Source organism: Mixophyes fleayi, chromosome 4, assembly GCF_038048845.1.
Source record: "Mixophyes fleayi isolate aMixFle1 chromosome 4, aMixFle1.hap1, whole genome shotgun sequence".
Lineage (NCBI taxonomy): Eukaryota > Metazoa > Chordata > Amphibia > Anura > Limnodynastidae > Mixophyes > Mixophyes fleayi.
In genome coordinates this window covers 78990838-79011263 of record NC_134405.1, presented here as the reverse complement: position 1 = coordinate 79011263, position 20426 = coordinate 78990838, and the positions used below count along the sequence as shown (strand labels likewise).

General features: G+C 42.5%; 1 protein-coding gene across 2 annotated transcripts in view; it reads left to right on the top strand.

The window, feature by feature from the left end:
* The window catches only part of SPG11 (SPG11 vesicle trafficking associated, spatacsin), a 27481-nt gene extending 7055 nt beyond the window's left edge, over positions 1-20426 (top strand). For both annotated transcript variants that reach the window (XM_075207518.1, XM_075207519.1), the window contains 31 exons: positions 494-648; positions 755-931; positions 1881-1952; positions 2029-2162; positions 2254-2414; positions 2808-3021; positions 4235-4438; positions 5312-5418; positions 5579-5724; positions 5824-5988; positions 6132-6198; positions 6274-6439; positions 6549-6757; positions 7169-7271; positions 8210-8354; positions 8432-8668; positions 9376-9573; positions 9817-9924; positions 10033-10198; positions 10289-10503; positions 11224-11953; positions 15891-16024; positions 16165-16363; positions 16601-16738; positions 16930-17063; positions 17606-17713; positions 17816-17984; positions 18271-18359; positions 18949-19104; positions 19423-19574; positions 19799-20426. In XM_075207518.1, the coding sequence (XP_075063619.1) occupies positions 494-648; positions 755-931; positions 1881-1952; positions 2029-2162; positions 2254-2414; positions 2808-3021; positions 4235-4438; positions 5312-5418; positions 5579-5724; positions 5824-5988; positions 6132-6198; positions 6274-6439; positions 6549-6757; positions 7169-7271; positions 8210-8354; positions 8432-8668; positions 9376-9573; positions 9817-9924; positions 10033-10198; positions 10289-10503; positions 11224-11953; positions 15891-16024; positions 16165-16363; positions 16601-16738; positions 16930-17063; positions 17606-17713; positions 17816-17984; positions 18271-18359; positions 18949-19104; positions 19423-19574; positions 19799-19979 (5339 nt within the window). In that variant the 3' untranslated portion in view covers positions 19980-20426. The remainder of the gene's footprint in view (positions 1-493; positions 649-754; positions 932-1880; positions 1953-2028; positions 2163-2253; positions 2415-2807; positions 3022-4234; positions 4439-5311; positions 5419-5578; positions 5725-5823; positions 5989-6131; positions 6199-6273; positions 6440-6548; positions 6758-7168; positions 7272-8209; positions 8355-8431; positions 8669-9375; positions 9574-9816; positions 9925-10032; positions 10199-10288; positions 10504-11223; positions 11954-15890; positions 16025-16164; positions 16364-16600; positions 16739-16929; positions 17064-17605; positions 17714-17815; positions 17985-18270; positions 18360-18948; positions 19105-19422; positions 19575-19798) is intronic.

The window sequence follows — 20426 nt, the reverse complement described above, 5'->3', positions numbered from 1 at the left end:
TTCTATAGTCTACCACATTCTACACTACATTCTGTAGTCTACCACATTCTATAGTCTACCACATTCTACACTACATTCTGTAGTCTACCACATTCTACACTACATTCTGTAGTCTACCACATTTTACAGTACATTCTATAGTCTACCACATTCTACACTACATTCTGTAGCCTACCATATTTTACACTACATTCTATAGTAGACTGTAGTACACTATAGAATGTAGTGTACTGATTCCCAAACAGTATCTTAGAAGTAATGGAGAAAATACTGAAAATAAGTTGAATATGCAAAATCAATTTGTGTATCTCTCTTTACTACAACATATTACACTAGTGTGTCATGAAAAAAGTAATTATACAGCATCTACATCACACAGCCACAGAAAGGTTTGTGAAATACTAATCTAGTGGCTTCAGGATCTGAAAACCTGACATGTCCCATGTCACAAATGTTTACCATATTTAGGTATGGATTTTGCATCTTTACTTAGAACCAGATCCTAGCCTGGAACAGTGTGTGGGAATCTTGACTGTTTATATCACCAAGCTTCGGCCTTTAATGAAGAAGTTTCATCAGCAGCAACTTCCTGTGCAGACCCCACATGTTAAGAGAGGTCATGGAGCGTGGGAGAACATGTCTGTTGAGGTACAGTTAGTGTCAGAGAATCATAAATTATCTATACACCCTCCTGTATGTTTCCTATTAGGATTTATGTAACTGATTTTATTTCATTATTCTTCCTTTTGATCAGAATATAATCTCTGATGCCATCCTCACAAATTGTATTCCTGAGGCTCAAATGTTCCTACGTGCGCAGGGTCATCACCCTTCAAGCCTAACTTGGTTGAAACGAGAAGGCCTAAAACTGGTCTACAGATGCCTGCTGGAGACCCGTGTAACTGAGGCCTGCCAGCTTCTCCAGAATCTGGTCAGTAAAAGTACATGTATGTCGCAGTCAAACATACAATTGTTATCTTTGCAATGCATCAAGAGCTTTATCTGCTGCTTATCCAAGGTGGGGGATAGCAGAGTTTTTCATGGGTATATAAAATTACTTTATTCTCTCATTCTCTAATATATATAGCCAGGGTGCTGAACATTCTCATGGATGGGCAGTTTTCCTAGGGGTAAATGTATCAAGCTGTGAGTTTCCAGCAGGTTAGAAAAGTGGAGGTTGCCTATAGCAACCAATCAGTTTCTAGCTATCAATTTTTAGAATGTACTAAATACATGATAACTAGAATCCGGTTGGTTGCTAAGGGCAACATCTCCACTTTTCTAACCTGCTGGAAACTTGCAGCTTGACCCATTTATCCAGTGGTCTTTAATCTCTGTCTGAATCCACACTTGAGGATATTGCCCGTTTTTGCATTAATGTGTGCAAAAGCTGGCTCTCATTCATAAATATTTGCTTCTTTCCACATGGATGTTGGTGACTGAACGTTCATTCCATAACTGCTTTGGTAGATGCTTTTTTTTTTTAGGATATACAAAAGAAAAGTGTATTGTATGTGCTATTTGCTTGAGGTTACTGAAAATTTTGCTTTAAAACAGAAGTAGGCAGTTAGTTGTGGAACTACAGGTTTCAATAGGCCCTGCCACAAAGCTGGACACCCATAAGAGTGGGAAGGGAGGGGTAGCCAACCAACAATGGGGACGTGCCTAGCCTATGTAGTGCAATCGATTTATCCCTAATGTGACAGTGAGTAGTGCCAATTGGAGCAGCTCTGAGACATTCTTCACTCAGTATAGATTATCCCGGAGTAACTCTAAATGGTAGTGCATTAAAGATGTGACCTACACACTAGGCTGCAATTGACAGGCCTTAAGCACAGCTAAGTCTTTCATTTATTCTTAGAGACTAATTTCTATTCCAGGGCTACTCCGTATGGGATGAGCTGCGACGTATCTGTTTGCACACATCAGATCTTGGTATCCGGACACTGCTGGTGGGTATAGTATACTGTCATGTTCACCTTTTATCATGTTTCCCACTTGCTGACCCCATTGTGTGTTATTTTTTAGATTGACCTGCTGCAGAAAGAGGGTTGTTTTTTAGAAAGCGAGCTAGAGGAGATCCATACAGTGTGCCAGTTTGAAGAGCTGTACAGTGATATGTGCAAATCTGCTGGAGAGAAAGAAATAGTGGCTTACTCCAGGTGATATCCTTTGTGCTGCATTCACTATCTGTATTGCAGAATACTGCCAGTAGAACATAATATAAAATGTTATCTGTGATATCTATTCCAGGCCTGCGTGGAAGATCTGTACCATGTCTCAGGAGGTGGAGGCACTGCAAGATGCACTGAGCTCTCTAGGCGATGAGCCAAGGATTCTGATTCTACACTGGGGCCAGGGCTGGGACTCAGAGACACAAGAATCTGTCTTATTATCTTGGAGGAATAGCACAGGTGTGAGAGAGAGTCAATAAATGCCTGTCCACATAGATTGTGCTATTCATGTGTGCAGTTCCGGTTACAAGTTAGCTCTTTATAAATCAAATCACAAGCACATAATAAGTTATGTTTGCACATAACTTATTATGTAGCAATAATATATACATATATTTTTTGTAGATGAATTTCAACTGCATTTGAATGGCATTGATGCTTTTGATATCTATATATTTGTGTTTGTATTTATTTATAAATCTAATGTTGTTGGGATGCTAACAGTGTATTTTGTTTAATTATGCACACTTAGCCAATTGGAATAGATTCTCTCCATGCAATGCTTTTTCTGCATGTCATTGACCGTCAGTCTTCAGCAGGGATATGACAATGATTTACCTTCTATATCTGCAGATATGTCTGCTTTCACGCCCAGAATCCTTTGGCGCCATCTGACTTTGTGGCATGATTGGCCAAGGATTGTCTCTTGGATTGAAAGCAATAGACACTATGAAGAGACAGGAGACAGGGAGCACTCACTCTGGCCTCCTCTCAGCCCAGAAGTTATTGATGAGAATACTTTATGCTGTAGCTACACAAGGCAGAAAATCCTGGACAAACTATCAAGGTGAGGATGGAAGTTTTCCTGTATTGACTGGGAATTTGATCTGTTTTTATGTGTTGGTGATAAGATGCAGTGCCATATCTAGACATTTCCGTGCCCTGGGCAAGAGAAAGCACTTGCCCCTCCACCCATATCTTGGTCGGAGCAATATTAGGGAGGAAGCCAAACCACAGAGGGGACATGTTTCAGGAGGGCTTGGTTAGCTTTTTACAAGACAATATATTTTTCCCTTTGTGACAGCAGGTAGTGACAGTCTGAGCCACACCTTACTTAGTACAGGTTATCACGTATCAAATGTAGTTGTACGTATAGACTAGTTAGATAAGGAAGACGTAGACACAAGTTGATCAGCATAACATATATTGTAGTATATGGAAATACCAAACCCAGTTTAAACTTCACTCTGTGGTGATAAATGTTTTTGGGTGTTTTAGTATATTTCCAGATGGAGTTTTGTTTGTAATATGTAGCCACACCTGTATTGTATGCTTGTTTTATACAAATATTTGCAGTGAGCATAATACACCCACTTTTTACTGTATAGTAAAACAAAGAGATGGGATTTACTCACCTTTTGTTCTCTTCAGAATTTTTATCCAATTTACCTATTCCACTTTGTTGCTAATAGTCCCTTTCACATGTCCTCCAATTCTTTCACCTGCTTTTATATTTTCTCCTCTTAGATTGCGAACACGGTTCTTTTTCGTCATGTCCATTATTTGGTTTGTTATCCTAGTAAAACTGGGTACACATATCTCCCAATGCGATATCTTTAACAATTTTACCTATGGCTGAAAGTCCCGACCAGCACTTCGATTCACGCGTACACACTTACCTTCAGATCTGTGCTCTCCATCTGCTGAAAGGATCGCGATATCTGCCTACACTGGTGGTCATGAGTGCATGCATAGTTCAGAATTTGCCCGACATCGTTCCATCATTTGTAAAGATTTTTAGTTTGGTTATAAAATCAAATGAAACAATGCGATGTGCACACTAATGCAATATCCGACATAACGGTTGTTTATCGTGTGATTGGCACGATAATCAGGTGAAAAACCTGTAGTGTATACCCAGCTTGAGTCTCTGTAAAGCTGTGCTTCTTCACAAATTGGGACTGTGTATGTATTCAGCACTTCTGAATAGGAGAGGCTCACTGTTTGCAGCCCATTCACCAGTGCCTTTATAGCAAATTAATCATTATTTTGTTTCTCAGGATGAGCATTTTTATTCCCTCGGACATGGATAATTTTGAGTCTCTTGTGGAGCGTCTAGCAGTTAGTAGGAAATTGATGCCCCCAGCCACCTCTGCGCAGGGAAGTAGCTCTGCAGAACATCCAGAGATCCATAATCGCTTTGTGGTGCTGTGCGCTGAGCGCGGTCTCCAGTACTTGCTGTACACTTATCTGGATCACCACAGGTATTGACCATAATTTATTATTATCTCTTCGTCATTCTAATGCTCAGATTGGCTACAGATTATTTCAGCTCGGCCACCTCCTGTATGGGTAAATTACATTTTTGAAGTGGGCGGAGCATAGGCCTATAAGTCCAAGCATCTTATTGTTATCAGCACAGAGTTGTGATGGGAGGCTCCTGTGAAACTGGTGTAGGCAGCTCGTGGTGTCGGATGCATTTCTATATGAAAATAAGTTCATACGTCCAGCTTTTGTTTTTGTTCAATTAACCAGCAACATGTATATCCTTAAAAATGAAGATTGTGAAGTGCTCTGGATTGCTGTATGAGTCAGCCACATCATTTTTTTTATTTTATTTTGAGTCTTTGGACAGCAAAGTTAGGGAGAGGGAGTTACCTACTGAATTATGTGACATCATCATCTATTTATATAGCGCCATTAATTCCGCAGCGCTGTACAGAGAACTCACTCACATCAGTCTCTGCCCCATTGGAACTTACAGACATAAGACCTCTTGGAAGGAGGAGTGAGAGGTGTAATATGCACGGGTCCCTGACAGATGATATAGTATAATTGGGGAGATATATAGAGCCTACGGAAGATATCTAGGAATATGTAGCATCGTGGATGGTTCTATAGATAAGGGACAGAATTCTACATTGTATCTTGGAGGGCAAAAAAAGCCAGTTCTAATGGCTATAAAATATGATTTCTTTTAATAAGTCTATCATATTTGTAAAGTGTTGGTGGAGTGTTACTTTTACACAGCACCCACAGATGCCTTTTGCTGGGTGGTAGAAGTTTTAGGGGCGCAATTATTTAGGCCATACATGTGATCTTTTATGTAACTGACACTGTGGTCTGATTGTTGACAGATTATACCCTGAAGTTTGTTCTGCCCTCACCAATGCATCTTTACATGAGACTTACCCCTGGTTCGGGCTTTTGGTGCATATCCGACAAGTCAGTTCCAGTACGGAGGGTAAGAAAAATCCAAAAAGTTGGGTTCTTCAGTTGACATTTTTATACTAATGGCACTAACGAGGTTGTGTCAGTGTGTTTCCTTCTGGATACTGTGACCATATTTAACCTCCATTACATTACTATGCTGCTTCCTAATGTTTACATCTCCTCACTATTAGATGCCAGTCGAATGTTCCATGCCAGCCTGTCCAATGCTCATATGCTAATGCCTGGCTACCAGCCTAGTGTGAACAGCATGCTCCTGGAGGGGCATACTCTACTTGCCCTTGCAACTATTATGTATGCACCTGGTGGAATTGATGGGGTAATATACAATGTTCAGTAATTCTTTCTCTCTATTTCGGTTTTCCTCTCTACATTGCTATATGTGCTGTCTTCTACATTTCTCTTCCTTCACCACCAGGTTTTGGAGCAACGTGAAGAGCCAAGCCCCTGTCAATGGAACGTGGACCTGCCACTATTGAAGATGGCGCTGGCCCCGTACCCCAAACTGAAATCGGCTCTTTTCCCTCAGCACCCAGCTGGCTGTGGATCACCTCCTGACATTTCTCTCTATCATCTCCTGCAGGTTCAGTACTCTGTTAAAGCCAAAGCTTTGTAGGATACATTCTGCTTTGTAGAACAGGAGACACTGCTAACACATGCATTGTACATCACACGGTTTCTTTTCTGAAGGGCCTAATGTGGTGATGTTGTCTCTGTTCCTTATAGGCCTTGTCCCCTTTCCACCCGGCACACTTCTTCACATGGCAGCCAACAAATTCTCTGGCAGCAGGAGGTAAGTGATCTGTTACATAGCAGCAGTACATTTAACCGTGACCAGCAAGTACTGGTGACACACTCTCTATTTCAGACACCAGCACGGTGCTCCCACACTGCTCCTGCCCAGAGCTGGTCCATAAACTGTCAGCAGCAGAGCAGCTGGACGTCTTTTTCTACTTACGTAGTGGCCGGCCGGCAGTGGCTTTCTCCACTTTCGTTGTGCATCAACTCCTGAAAAGCAAAACTCCTCAGCAGTTGTAAGTCTAAAGTTTTTTTTATTTGTTTTTTAACATGATCTACTCCCCTGGATCTCTCACTATTTACCACATCCCGCTTGGTTGATAATTTCACCGTTTTCTCTTGCAGAATTCAGCAGGCTGCAGAGGCCGTGTATTCTCTAGCCTTGTCCTCTTTCAGTATCCCATCTGTTATTGCTTCCTGTGTTTGCTTTCTTGAGCTACTTGGAATTAGTAGCCACAAACTGCGCGTGGATGTGAAGGTAGCAAATCTAATCTGGACACACACCGCATCTCTCCAGGAGGACCCAGGACACAAATCTCACATGCAGGCATTCGGTATAATTGCTGATCACTACATTTGTGTACTTATCTTCATATTGTTAAGTTCATATAATAAAGAAAAGTAGTGAGATGGGACCTGTATCCTGAATTTATTTCTCACGCTTGCACAAGTTAGCACTGGATAACTTAAAACAGAAGAGGCACTTTCCAATGTGGCCAACATTAAATTGTTTTACATTCCACCCACATACAATGTGTTTTGAGCTATAGCGGATGCATTTGCTTTATGTAGTTGTATATTCTTGTGTCAGATATGTGTTCGACATGTATAGCCATCTGGATCATATACATATAGTAGGCCTATAGCGGATATACTGCATGGGCCTGGTATGTGCAGATATGGCAAGTGTGTCTAACCAGATTATTTCCTGAAATGGTTCACCTTTTTTTTTTCGTTCACTGCAGCCCAGAGATTGACAAAACTAGTGGAGAGCGAGAGAGAGACCGCAAAGGACCTTTTACAAAGCTTGGATGAAGTTGTGGCTGCAGATTTAGATCAGGAGGAGAGGTATGATATATCCAAACACTGGCACTTTTCTTAGAAAGCAAAATCCACCAGACGCAGAGTGAGCTAGTGTAAGCGGTTACCTACACTTGATAGCATGCACATGTCAGGTGGTATGTAAAGGAACAATACAACTGTACAGTGAGTGAGAATGTGATAACAAGTGTGCAAAGCACCTTGTGCGGGATAGTAGTCACATGAGACTTCTGGAGCATTGGCAGGTATATAGATTTAATTTACCCCAATTTGTAAATGTTACTATATTCTGTTCTTGTTTATGTGGCAGATATGGTTAGAATCAGAAAAATGTCCATACATAGCTAAACAATGGCACACTAATTCTAAAAGAAGGCAAATACAATTAGTGTGAACTGACTATTGAAATATTCATTAACTCACTGACCCAAACTAACAAGTTTGGATGATATCAGACTAGTTGGTACTTTTGCAGATAGAAGAGCTCTGTATTTGTAGCGCTCAGTCACTCCAGTGCTGCCACATTGAGGTGTAGGGGGGACATTCCTCCCGTCACTCTGGAGCGGTTACACGCAAAAAACATTGCATGCAGCATCTTCAGCGCTTAATGGCTCTTATGTGACAGTAATGGGTCAGCCTGTCAGCACAAGAGCAGCTGAGTGCTATAAATGCTTTCCTAGCTGGAAAAGCGTTGGCGTTCAGAGCTTCTGGTGACCACCCTTATGCTCCTTACATGACTACTGGGCTCACTTGCTTTCTGCTAGTGTAATAATGCCATGGGATCTGCCATTTCTGGAAATCTTTATCTCAACAATCAAGGAAAAGAGTGGCAAGACTGGTCAGTGGAAACTGAAATAGAAGAAGACAACTCCCTTATGGCCAGGGAGAGGAAAACAAGCTAAAATACATTGGCTGAAAATGTTGGTGAGGGTTTAATTATGAAATATATCCCTGTTCTCCCCCAGTCCACGTCCGTGCAATGGCTTATGGATCACTATGGTGCAGTTCTGTCTCCTACACTCTATTCCTATGAGCGCCACTTATTTGAGGAACTATGCACAGAAACAAGACTGGCTGCAACTCCTGATACATGCAAACAGCCCCGAGCAGGTCCGTGCACACTGTCACTATCTCTCATCCAACCTGACGTCACACTCCGTGTTCACAACAGTTTCTTTGTCTTGCAGGTGTTTATGGTCCTAAATGATCTGAATCCAGTCCTGGGTAGTCACATTGCCCTGGCATTGCAAGATATAGACTCCACTGATTGCACTCTACAAGGAATAGGCAGTGAAACAAAACCAGACAGTGTCCATCATGTGTTGCTGAAATGCCTGAGCATGGCAGAATCAGGAAAGATGCTTCTGAAGGAGTGTATGAGGTGCAGAGTGCCTCTGTTCAGTGTGCTAGCTGCTTGCGTACAGGTGAGTGCAGAAGAAAAGCGCTTGTCCATGCCTAGCAACTGCAATGGTCCCAGATAGCATTTTAAAAGTCAGCACACTACAGCACACAAAATCTGGAAGAAAATAAAACTAATGTCAACTGACAGGTCAATAACGCCCTCACCCTGACTACCAGGTAAGGATGATACTAGTTTGGTTATTTGAACTCATGTTCATAGTGCTCAATAGCTCCCATGATCACCCATTGAAGTGAAAGCGGAATGCCCTTCTCATGTCACACGGGGACAGTCATGCTCAGAAAACATTGCATGTATCTTCAGAGCTACTCCCTCCTATTGGACGGGAAGAGCCCACCCCCCCTGTAACTTAAGTCATTGTGAGAGCAATTGTTTGCTATGAACACTAGTGCTTTTCTAACCGGAAAAGCGCTAGCAACTAATGCTCCCTTCTGACAACACCTTTCTGATCCAAAGAGCCATACAGGTGGTCTACTGGGTACTGGGCTTCTGTTTATTGCAGCTGCTGTGTATCAATTGTTATGCTTTGATTCCACTAACATACAAGCATAACATATATGAATATAAGACTTACTATAACAGTGATGTTAATGCTGGAATGAAGGTAGGTGCACGATCGTGTTCTAACATGACTGCTGTTTTCATCCGCTTTACTTCTTCCATTTATAGGCCTTTTTCAAGCTTTTCTTTGTTTTCTGCTCTACCAATTAGGATACCGACTGTATCTCCTGTCTGTGTGCATGGATTGTCACTTCTGTGGATGCTGCCACGTACTCGGAGATCACATGCACTGTTTCTGGCTCTGTCGATCATACATGGAACATGGAAGATCTCACGCAGATTTGGGATATTTTACTGGCAAAAAAGGACAGTGGAACCCTGCACAAAGCATTCACCATATTTATGGAGGTATCCAAGGGACTAGGTGGGATAAGCGTATCTGGGAAATGTGGGCATAGGAAGAGACGAAAAAAGGGTGCTGGAGGGGAAGGGACATTGAATGGGAGAGCTAGACACAATGACCAATAACTGTGGGTAGTAAAACATAATGGTAAAAGATAAGACCCTTATATCACTCTAAGGCAGAGAATTATAGATGGACCTATACCTCTGTATGATTCAGTAAGACTCCTGCTGTAATATGTCTTGTAGGATTGTCCTCTTCTGCTCTTGCTTGATACATACGAGCTATGTCTGCAGCACAAGAATTATCTGGAGGCTAAAGAACGAATACTGGATTTCCACCGCTGTTTGATGAGTGTGAGTGAGATTTAACTATAGTTGTCATATTACGTTCAATATCTATCTCCCCTATCCTGTTGCATATTTGCATAGAGGATATTATGTAAAATGTTTATTTTTCCATAGCTCCAGTCTCTGGACAGCTCCTCCCCTCATCCAATTCCTGTCCTGTGGATTCAGACACGAGCCTCTCGGCTTCTGCAGCTTCTCCTCCTTCAGAGCCGGACTCCGTACGAGTTACAGAAAGTATTGCAACTTTTGTGTGACAGCGACAGCCAGCATTTGTGTGGGGGTAAAATAGATATCCAGTACTCTTGTCTTAATATATTTAAACACCATGCTGTTATTATTGCTATTATTATATTTCTGCCTAATCTTGTAGGTGTGGATATTCACAAGCTGAATACACTCACTCGCATCCTAGAAGACCAGTCTGTTATCATTAGCAAGGAGCTTCTAAGTAGTTATAGCCCTGCGGCACTACAGGTAGAATGCCAGAGACTACTGAAAATACTGCTAGATGGGGGACACTTCTCTCTGGCTCATCGAATAGCTGAACTGGCAGATTTGCCCACTGACAACTTGGTTATAGAAGAGGTAAATTCAAGAGAAAATATATCTTAATATTCTGTTTGCCATTCCATGCATTTCTCTTCTGATTTCTCTGACCCCCAGGTCATCTCTGATGCACTTCTATGCTGCCTTCTCCCATATTTAAGAGTGATATAGATTGTGTGTTTTTGTAGGGCTTCTAAACCTAAGACACGAGCTGATACATCTTGTAACATTCACAATTATTTATTTTTTTATAAGACTCCGTAGCCAGATATAGAAGCAAGTCACAAATAGATGTGGTAATACACATAAATAGCACAGATGAGTGTGAGTAATGCTATGGGAACTTACACAGAGAGCAGCAACAGACATGACAGGATGTACGAGGGAGTCAGACAATAGACAGGGGACAATAGGTACCCTGTCCATGAGAGCTTACATTCTAGACGGAGGTGTAGTGAGAGACAGTAGTATATGTAAATGTTCTCCTGTGCCAATAAAGATGTTATATTGTTTGTTTGGATGCATCTGCCTTTCCGTTCTAGTTGAGTGCACAATATTGTCCACTGCTTTGATCCGTTTTAGGCTCTGAAAGTTTTTTTTTTTCCAATTGTGTGCAAATAAATTAAGCTTCCCCATGATCCACATCATACCTCAAACGATAGTTCTTGAATATGTTATACTTAGGCATGAACATACTTACATTTTAGTTTTGGATTGAATTGAAACACATAACTTATGCATTTCTTATTTTCTGAATAGGTGTTACAGGACCAAAGTCTCCTTCAAGAGATTGGACAATGGGAGTGCCCAAAGAGTCGTGCGCAGTACTGGCAGAAGTGTCATAAGACTTTCAGCACCAACCAGCTGTCCCCACAAGTAGCATTCAACTTCTTTCAATCTCAGTCTTCCCGTCATACTGTTCCTATAGCAATTGTAACAGAACAGATGGAAGCATTGGCAGAACAGGAACTTTTGCACACTCTCGCTGGACACTGGCTGTCTCTCAGTGAATGTGTTCCTTTGGTAACGTTAGAGGAACTAGAGCAGCAGATCTGGAAATGTCGCATTGAGCGAGGAGTATTAAATAGGACTTGTGGATCACGACTGTTAATGCCATCTGCCTTCACTAGTCTCACTGTAGAGTTCTCCTTCTCCCTCCTGCCTGCCTTCAACACACCTAATCTTCTTGATATCTCCAGTCTGCCCCCATTGCATGAGGTAATCCAGGGAAGAAATGACAGTACAGATTCCCGAGTGCTGCGCTGTTTGATAGACCAACTACTTGATGACAGTAAGGTGCATGAAGCCAGCCGTGTATGCAGATACTTCCAGCTGTCTCATCGTGATTTATGGCTTGTGTTAAGCTGTAGGGCACTTGCTTCTGGAGAAATAACAGTACATCAGCTGCACCCTGATATCCAGAATATCCTTACCGAGGGCATAGATGCACAAGAGAATGTCTGGAGCAGAAGAAAGAGATTGCAGAGCTGTAAGTGTAAACAGTGTTTATCTTTCATACAATCTGGGGGACATGGCTACCATGGGGTTATATGAGGGCACCATTGGAGTTGGCACTTAACTAGTTAATTCTTTAATGGAACTTACTGACAGAACTTCTCTACTCTGCAACCCCCTGTAGCTCAGTGTCATTTAAATGCCCAAGGAGTTGGCCTTGGTCTAGGGCTGCTCTGCAGCTAATATTGTTATATCTTTTTGCCCTTTTTTCTAACTTTTTTTCTGTTTAATCAAAACGGATGTGTGTGTGCTACCTGTCGGCACACATGTGGCTGTGGTCCCATACACGGATGCTACATAGTCAGACATAGCTCTCAAGTCCAGTTAGGTCCGATCTGAGTGAGCAGCAGTCGCACTCCCCCTGCACTCCAGAACCAGCGCTGTAGTTGGGCAGAGAACGCTGCAGTCCACCTGTGGCAGCCGCCATTTTGAGTGGATTGTACCAAGTCCCCTGTTCGTTAGAGGTGGGGGGGGGACTTGGTTTGGAAGCCAAACAAGAAATCTGCTGGAACTACAGAAGCCAGTATACTCCAGTTGTCTAGTTGCCTGACTAGAAGCCCACGCTAATGTTCCCAGAACTACTGACAGTTTTCTCTCCTCCCTGCCTCCTCACTATACCAGCAAGGAGGGCTAAGTACCCTTTAATTTCACTCTTTACAGTCTGCCATATGTATTATAGTGTATATATTTAATCTGAGTGTTTGTGTGTGTGTGTGTGTATATGTGTGTATATATATATATATATATATATATATATATATATATATACATACAAAGGTGTGTATGCAATGTGTTACTGTACACTACAGTACACTAACTAGTAGTAACTGATATGTAGAAGGAAAGTTATCATGGAAGATAAAGCAAAACTGCCCATTGGACAGCAGAACTTGCGGTTTATGCAGACTGTGAGGTGTGTGCCTGGGCTGAGCAGAGCCAGAATAGAGCGCCACCCCAGATGGAAGATCCTGTGTGGGCATCTACACTAGCAGAGTCTGTATTGGCACTTGTGCAGCTGGTAACCCAATAGGCGGAGATCCCAGCTCTCGTGTTTCCTCCTACTCCCATTCCAGTGGTCCCTTCGGCAGTGGTCCAGGCACCGGTTGCTTCTGAGGATGAGGACCTGCAGCCTCATGGGGCCCCTCTTCACGACTGTGGGGTAGGGGGATACCTGCTGCTGTTCAGAGACCCGAGGACGGCGTCCTCCCAGGATCGGTAAATATTGGGGATCATGCAAGGAGGTTATATGATCGATCTTCAGGGGTCAGACCCCCCATGGTTTCTTTGCCACCAATCTTTTACGCAATCCCATATCAACGATCAATTTGTTGTTTCCCTTCTATCCACAGGAGACATCTGACGGGCTCCCGTGGGGCAAAGGGACCGAGTATTCTAGTCTAACCTCTTTCTGGTTTCGGTCCGTCCCGTCCTCGATCTCAAGGCTCTCATCCTCCTCTCTCAAGGGTGTTCAAATTCTGCATGAAATCGTTCCGGTTGATGATAAACGGGTTGGAGCCACGAGAGTTCCTGGTGTCCATCAAGATTCGCAATGCCTACCTCCATGTAGCAATCTGGGAGGGCCATCAGTCCCTTCTCAGGGCCCAGAAATAATAATGTGCATTCCTGGTGGGGAGTGCACGATATCAATTCTCTCCACAGCGCCAAGAGTCTTCACAAAGATAATGGCGTTTAAGGTCACTCAGTTGTATTCCCTAAGGTGAGCAATGTCCCTTACCTGGATGACCTCTTGATAAAGGCAGACTCAAATCAGCTTCTACAACAGCATCTTACCCTCGGGGTACTGGAACAACATGAGTGGATAATTAATCTTTCCAAATTTCGATTGGTTCCCTGCCAGAGCATAATATTCCTGGGTCTCCTCATGGATACCAAAGTTCAAAAGGTCTTTCTCCCGGAGAACAATGCACATTCCCCACACCGTGAGGAAGGTTGTAACCGGCCATCTCCCTTCCATGCGACTTCTGGGTGGTTTCCACATTCAAGGACCTCCCCACCTTCCAGTGGGACCTCTTGAGCAAATGGTTTTGTTCTCCTTTGCACTTGGATGCCCAGATGATCCAGGAGTCATGTTTCGCCCTTCGTTGGTGGCTGGTACGGGATCACTTGGTGATGGGCAGGTCATTTGCCTTGTGGTCTTGGACCATAGTAACCACAGGTGCCTGCTCCAACGGCCTGGGAGCCGTTGGGGCTTCACCACCACCTTCAGGGGCTCTGGTTGGTCAGATAGGCCTCTCTACCGATAAATGTTCTGGAATTGAATGCTATACTGCTGGCCCTTTGGCGGATTACAGTCACTCCTTCAGGGGCTCTGCTTCTTCGAGTCGACCTCCTCCTGCAGGGTACGTTTTGGCACCAGGACCTGCCTCTAGTGGACACTATGTTGCGGGCCAAGAAACCAGCTTCTGCCCACATTTACCACTGGGTGTGGCATACCTTCATCAAGTGGGTCTGCCACACGGCTTCCTTTCGGCTTCTTTGCCTTTCTACGGGATGGCTGGAAGCCGGGTCTTTGTCTTAGTCCCGTGAAGGTATCACTCGATCTCTATTTTTCCAGCAGTGAATCGCCACTATGCCTGAGGTGCAGACTTTCCTTTAAGGGGTTTAAGGGGTTCTGTATATGGAAGTTAGTGTTTCCACTGGCCATAGCTTCCACGTGCCTGGTGTCGGAGCTCTGGGTCCCTTTCCCACCCTTTCTCGTCTTCCACAATGACAGGGCTTTGTTATGTACAGTTCCTTTTTTTTCAGCCAAAGGTGGTATCGGGTTTTCATCTGAATCAGGAGATTGTGGTTCCGGTCTTCCAGGATGCAGCTACCTCTTTGGGCTTCAACTCCTCGGCTTCCCTGAATGTGATTCATGCTCTACGGATTTATGTGGCCTGGACATCGGCCTTTCTTCACCCTGATTCTCAGTTTGTGTTGTTCGATGCCCATAAACAGGGCTGGCCGGTTACTATGCAGACCATCGCCAGGTGGATTACGTCCACTATCAAGTAGGATTATGTGAGTTCAGATTGACCTGTGCCGTCCATTCCACCCGCTCTGTGGGGACTTTTTAGGCTGCTCATAACGGGGCTTCCGCAGATCAGTTCTGACTAGGGGCCACCTTGTTCTCTGTCCAAACCTTCACTAAGTTCTATCAATTTAATGTTTTGCTTCCCCTTGCCAGTTTTCGCAGTGTTTTGCGTTCTGAGCTATCGGAGCGTTAGGGGGGTGCTTTAGAACGTCCCCATGGTAGCAGTGTTCCTCGGATTGGATGAAAGAGAAAAGAGGATTTTTATACAGACTAAGTCTATAGAGTGGTCACTTTGCCATCTCCGCATTCCTTTTCTAAATTTTACAAAGTAAAACTTTCAACCTCAGAGAGAGGTTTTGGGACCCCCCCAGTGTTTGTGTTCTGTCTACCATAGAAGAAGAAATGACACTCTTGTTTTTACTTACCGGTAAATAATTTTCTCTGATGCTGTAGGGGGAGATAAATGGTGGGCCAGCCCACACAACAATACTCAGTGCTTGGTGTACACTGCTCTCTTATTGTTCTTGTCACTTTGCTGGGATGTTGGGAAACTGAGGAGAAGCAGAAGAGTTATTGTGTAGAGGGGTTGTCTGGTTTCTTCTAGTGCTCTGACTCCTATGGTGGAACATAACATATCATCTGTGTCCCAACTACTGTCTCCAAAAAAGGATTTCATGGTAAATATAATAATTTTTTTTTATGGGAAACTCCACCAAACACAATTTTTTCCTGATCATTCCTCCCTCGTACTGGTTAAACTGCTGGATCCTAGATTGGGACTCCAGTACTTTGGGAAGTACTTGCCCCCAACATTACTGTGACAAACACTATGTTGATTTATTTTTTCAACCCCTGACTTGAAGCTCTTTTTCCCCAGCCTCCAGTGTGGAGTCTACATCTTCTCAGACACCCATCAATCCTGTAGTCACATATCTGGAGGTCTTGAAAGATGCCTGTACTCATGGAAAGACATTTTGCAGACAGCTGTTGTGTATGTTTGAGCTTAGTCAGGTAAGTGTAAGTGAGGAAGGGGATTGCGAATGCATAATTAAATAACTAGTAATATGTGTGAGAGAAGGTGCTTCTGGTGTATTTAGTTTTATTGTTGCTGTAACTGTCTTTCAATCTTACTTGCCTTCACAATGCTTTAGGATCTAGGATGTTCCTTCTCCGAAATCTCCTCCCGAGATCCAAGTGAAGTTCTGCGTACCCTGCTGTCCAGCCGCCGCCTTGAGCTCAGCGACAGAGCACAGGCAGTCATCAGCTCACATGGGCTCTCCCCTGACACTGTAGCACAGATAGTGGCTGAGGAGAGTCTAAAAATCTGGAGGACACTAGACAAGGACGGAGGTTGGTGTCAGGAGTGTGACTGTAACATTGTGCCAACCACTGGTGGTTATTCAGGAGTTGTGGTGGGAAGGTTGGGGTTCTTGCAGGGTTACTGACCTGACACCATTTTTAAAATTATCATGTTTAATAAGTAAAATATAAAAGATACTACCAAGTTGTTTTACAATGAATTAAACACACGTCGTTCTCAGCTTTTGTCACGTCTTGGTCATTGTGTGTCTCTATCAATGTGTGCAGGTCAGTCTCATTTGTATAATGTTTCTGAGAAGAGATCCAACTTTCTTCAACTTGCAAAGCTGTGTCCTGATCCAACTTTGGTGGGGTTAAACTTGCTGGACCATTTGGAGACTGTTCCCCTTACCGAGCTAAATTGCAGTCAGTATACTCTGATTATTTTATATTTTGTCTTCTTACAACTGACTTCCATCTTGCTAGTTATCACCATTGTTTCTTGCCATGTCCCCTCTTCCTCTCAGCCTCCCCTTCCTACATGCTTCACAACGTTTGTCTTGTAAGCTGTACTGTCTTGGCCTGACACTCAATAATAGCTGTTTATACTTTTTTAGTTATTGAACTCCTTATCTCTGCTCATGAATGCTTCAGTCTGACATGTCACTTAGAGGGGATACGGCGTGTCCTACAAGCTTGTCGCCACCTTACAGAGATGCATTTGGCACCCAACCAGGAATATAGCCTCATGGTGCGTCAACTCCCACTATGTCCTCCTGTATCATTGACTAAATGTGTTATTATTAGAGATGCTTGAACGGTTTAAGCCAGTTCGAAATTCAATCAAACCTGCCCGATTGGGTGAATCAATTTTAAAAGTATCGAAACCTTTTTTTGGTTCAAACATCATGGTGCTAATTCGACATTTAAACTCAAAGTCTGAGTTCAAAGTTTGTAGTTAAAATTTACTATGAAATTTTGCCTTTTCCGCATGTTTGAGTTTGTTACTAAATTTTAATATATATTTAACTTTTTATTTTAATTTGATCATTGAATATTACAGTTCATTTAGTTTGTGTTTCTGTGGAACATAATAAATATGCTATACAGATTTAAAGCTTAAACAAGTTCAAACTTGCTCGAACATAGTCCAGTCTGTTCACTTTGATCTAATTCAGCTCAAATATTTTAAAATTTGAGAACTTATCACACATTTTTAGACTTTAGAACCACTTTGAAACAATTTCTAACATCTCTAGTTATTATCGGTGCCTCTGTCTCTCTGTTCCTCAGGTTAGACTGCTGTCTGGGATTGGTCGGTATAATGACATGGTTTACGTCTTTGATATTTTACACAAGAGCCAGCACTTTGAAGTTCTGCTGCGGAAACAGCTTGACACGGTGAGTGTTGAGATGGGTTGTATAAGGCTGCATTGTGACAGTTTTGCAGTCTATGCTAATTATTATAGTATAGTATCTAACTTGCCTGTGATGCACTTATAGAAGGGTGGCTTGCAGACGGCACTCCTGGAGTATATTAAGCGCTGCCATCCGGGTGACAGCGAGAAGCACAACATGACTGCGCTCTGTTTCAGTCTGCACCGTGATATCGGCCACAACCATGAGCATGCAGCAAAAATCCAGCTCCGGTTAATTCAGTCCCGTCCTTGGGGTAAGTGTCCTAGAGATTTGTGTGCTAGGGATTCTAAAGCTTGGTGTGAGAGAAGGACTGGACCACAGTTGTCTATAATAAGCAGTGTCTGAGCTAAGACCATGTGGATAACAAAAGTGAAATATGAGCACTTCCTGCTGACCGTATTTAAGTTTCTGGATAATGTGACAGTAGAAGCTGTTCTTAAAGGCTGTTTTTCATTAACAAATTATACATAAAGCCATAGACACGCTGTGAACTGCTAAGAAACTGTTACTTGACATTTTCAATGTGCTGTGTCTTGCAGAATTTTGGATGTCTGATCTGAGAGAACTGAGATCATCCATTATGAAAGCCCTCACGCTATTGATTGATGCTGCCGAGAGCTACTCAAAGGTAAATAAGTGATCTCCTGATTTGACCCTCCAGCACAGGACATGAGTTTTTGATGTATCCATGAGTGAATTAGTATTTGGAGAAGTATGTTGCTGGTTATACACGTGACTTTACATAGTAGCCCTGTGAGTCAGTTTCTATTTGCAGTTCCGTTACCTTGCTTATCCCTTGTATGTCTGTGATTACTATGTACTTTGTTTTTGTCGGTCGGCGGAGAAGAACTAGTGCAAATTATCTGAATGAAGTCCGTAAACTTGTACATAATATATGCTTATGATATTGTGGTGCAGATAATATTTAGAAGTAGCAGAAATACCAATGATGCAGCAAATTCCCATGCTGTGAAGTAGATAGTTGGAAGAAAAGGCTAAGGGGTTTATTTACTAAACTGGAGATGTTGCCTATAGCAACCAATCAGATTCTAGCTGTCATTTTGTAGAATTAACTAAACAAATGATAACTACAATCTGATTGGTTGCTATAGGCAACATCTCCACTTTTTTAAACCCGCAGTTTAGTAAATATACCCCTAAATGTTTATTGGTAATTTATCTACTTCATCCTGATCTTCTATCTTATATTTATGCAGGATTCTTGTGTACGTCAGTCACTGCGATGTGCACGTCTCACCCGCCTTTTGACTCTGCAACTTCATCTAATGAACAATGGCCACCAAACCAAGCTTATTAATTTGGATAGAGAGTGCTTGATGGAACCCATAATGGCACTACCACGATTTTATCAGGTGTGTGCAAATATCTATATGTGTATTGATAGTTTTATTTTACATACGTCACAGGTCTGACATTTTCTGTAGGTACATTTTCAGGACCTAATTACTTAGTATTAATAGGTATTTTCTATTTTAATTGGCATTTGTAAGTGCGGTACATATATCCAACTTGCCTCTTGAAAGTGCTTGAAAATGTATACTATATGGAGACCTCCTATTTCACTGGGAGAGCCAGAGGGTCCAGTGTTGTACCATCTCACGAACAGCAGTCACGTTGTGTGTGTTTGCGTCACTGTATTTAGCTCATCTCTGTGTTATCGTCTTTCTTAGGCAGTTATTGTTACTGAAGCATATGACTTGCAACCAGACTGGGCAGAGATCCTGTATACAAAGGTGATTGTTGGAGGTGATTTTCAGTATCTGGAAGAATTCAAGCAACGCCAACTGCTCGGTACTGGAGTGTTTGAGCAATTATCCAACAAGTAAGAAGTGGAGCTCAGATAAGATGCATTTGGGTGAAAGTAACAGTGTTTTTGTTGATAGAAGAGGAATGTAAGAAATGTGGAACATTATATAGAGTGACATTCTATGGTACTGATGAGTTCCTTAGATTCAGCAAATCTGAACATCCACATTAGATTTGCAAGCAAAGTGCTCTGAAGAAACAAGGCTTGATTTGTAAAGGATTATTATTTTGTGTTTTCAGGTGTAAGGTGAACCCTCCAGGAGTCACTGGACTACATAATTTGAAACGTGTGATCTCTTATTGTGAGGACATTAACACGCGTTACAAGCTGGCCTTTGAAAACAAGTTCTATGACATCACTGATGTCTTGATGAGAGACACCCAGACACGCTGCTGTCTGACAGATATGCTGCTGCGATAAACTGGAAGCTGCTATGACCTGCAAATTCATAATAGAAACTCATTGAGCCTCAGGAACAAACTGCTACACAAGACGACTTTACAAAAAAGACAGTATTTTCTAGAAATCTATATTAGCAGATTTCTACCAAGCTTCTTTATCAGAGCAGTCTATCGCCCAGAATCTTGTAGATATTTACAGCTACCTCCACTGACGTAACCAGCAAATAGACCTTTTCCCAACAATCAGCAATGCACTAACAATCAAATGTATCCTTTTCTTTTACCAAACTATGCAAGTGAAATCACTAGTGGGACCAACTGTACACACCATCATTGTGATACTAGACAGACACACAGTCTGTTACTGGAGTGATACTGAATGCACCTTTTATTACCAGATTTTGCACTAATATTGAGTTTGGCAACTCCACAGCTGATTAAAAGCATTAGCAGATTGTGTGCTAAA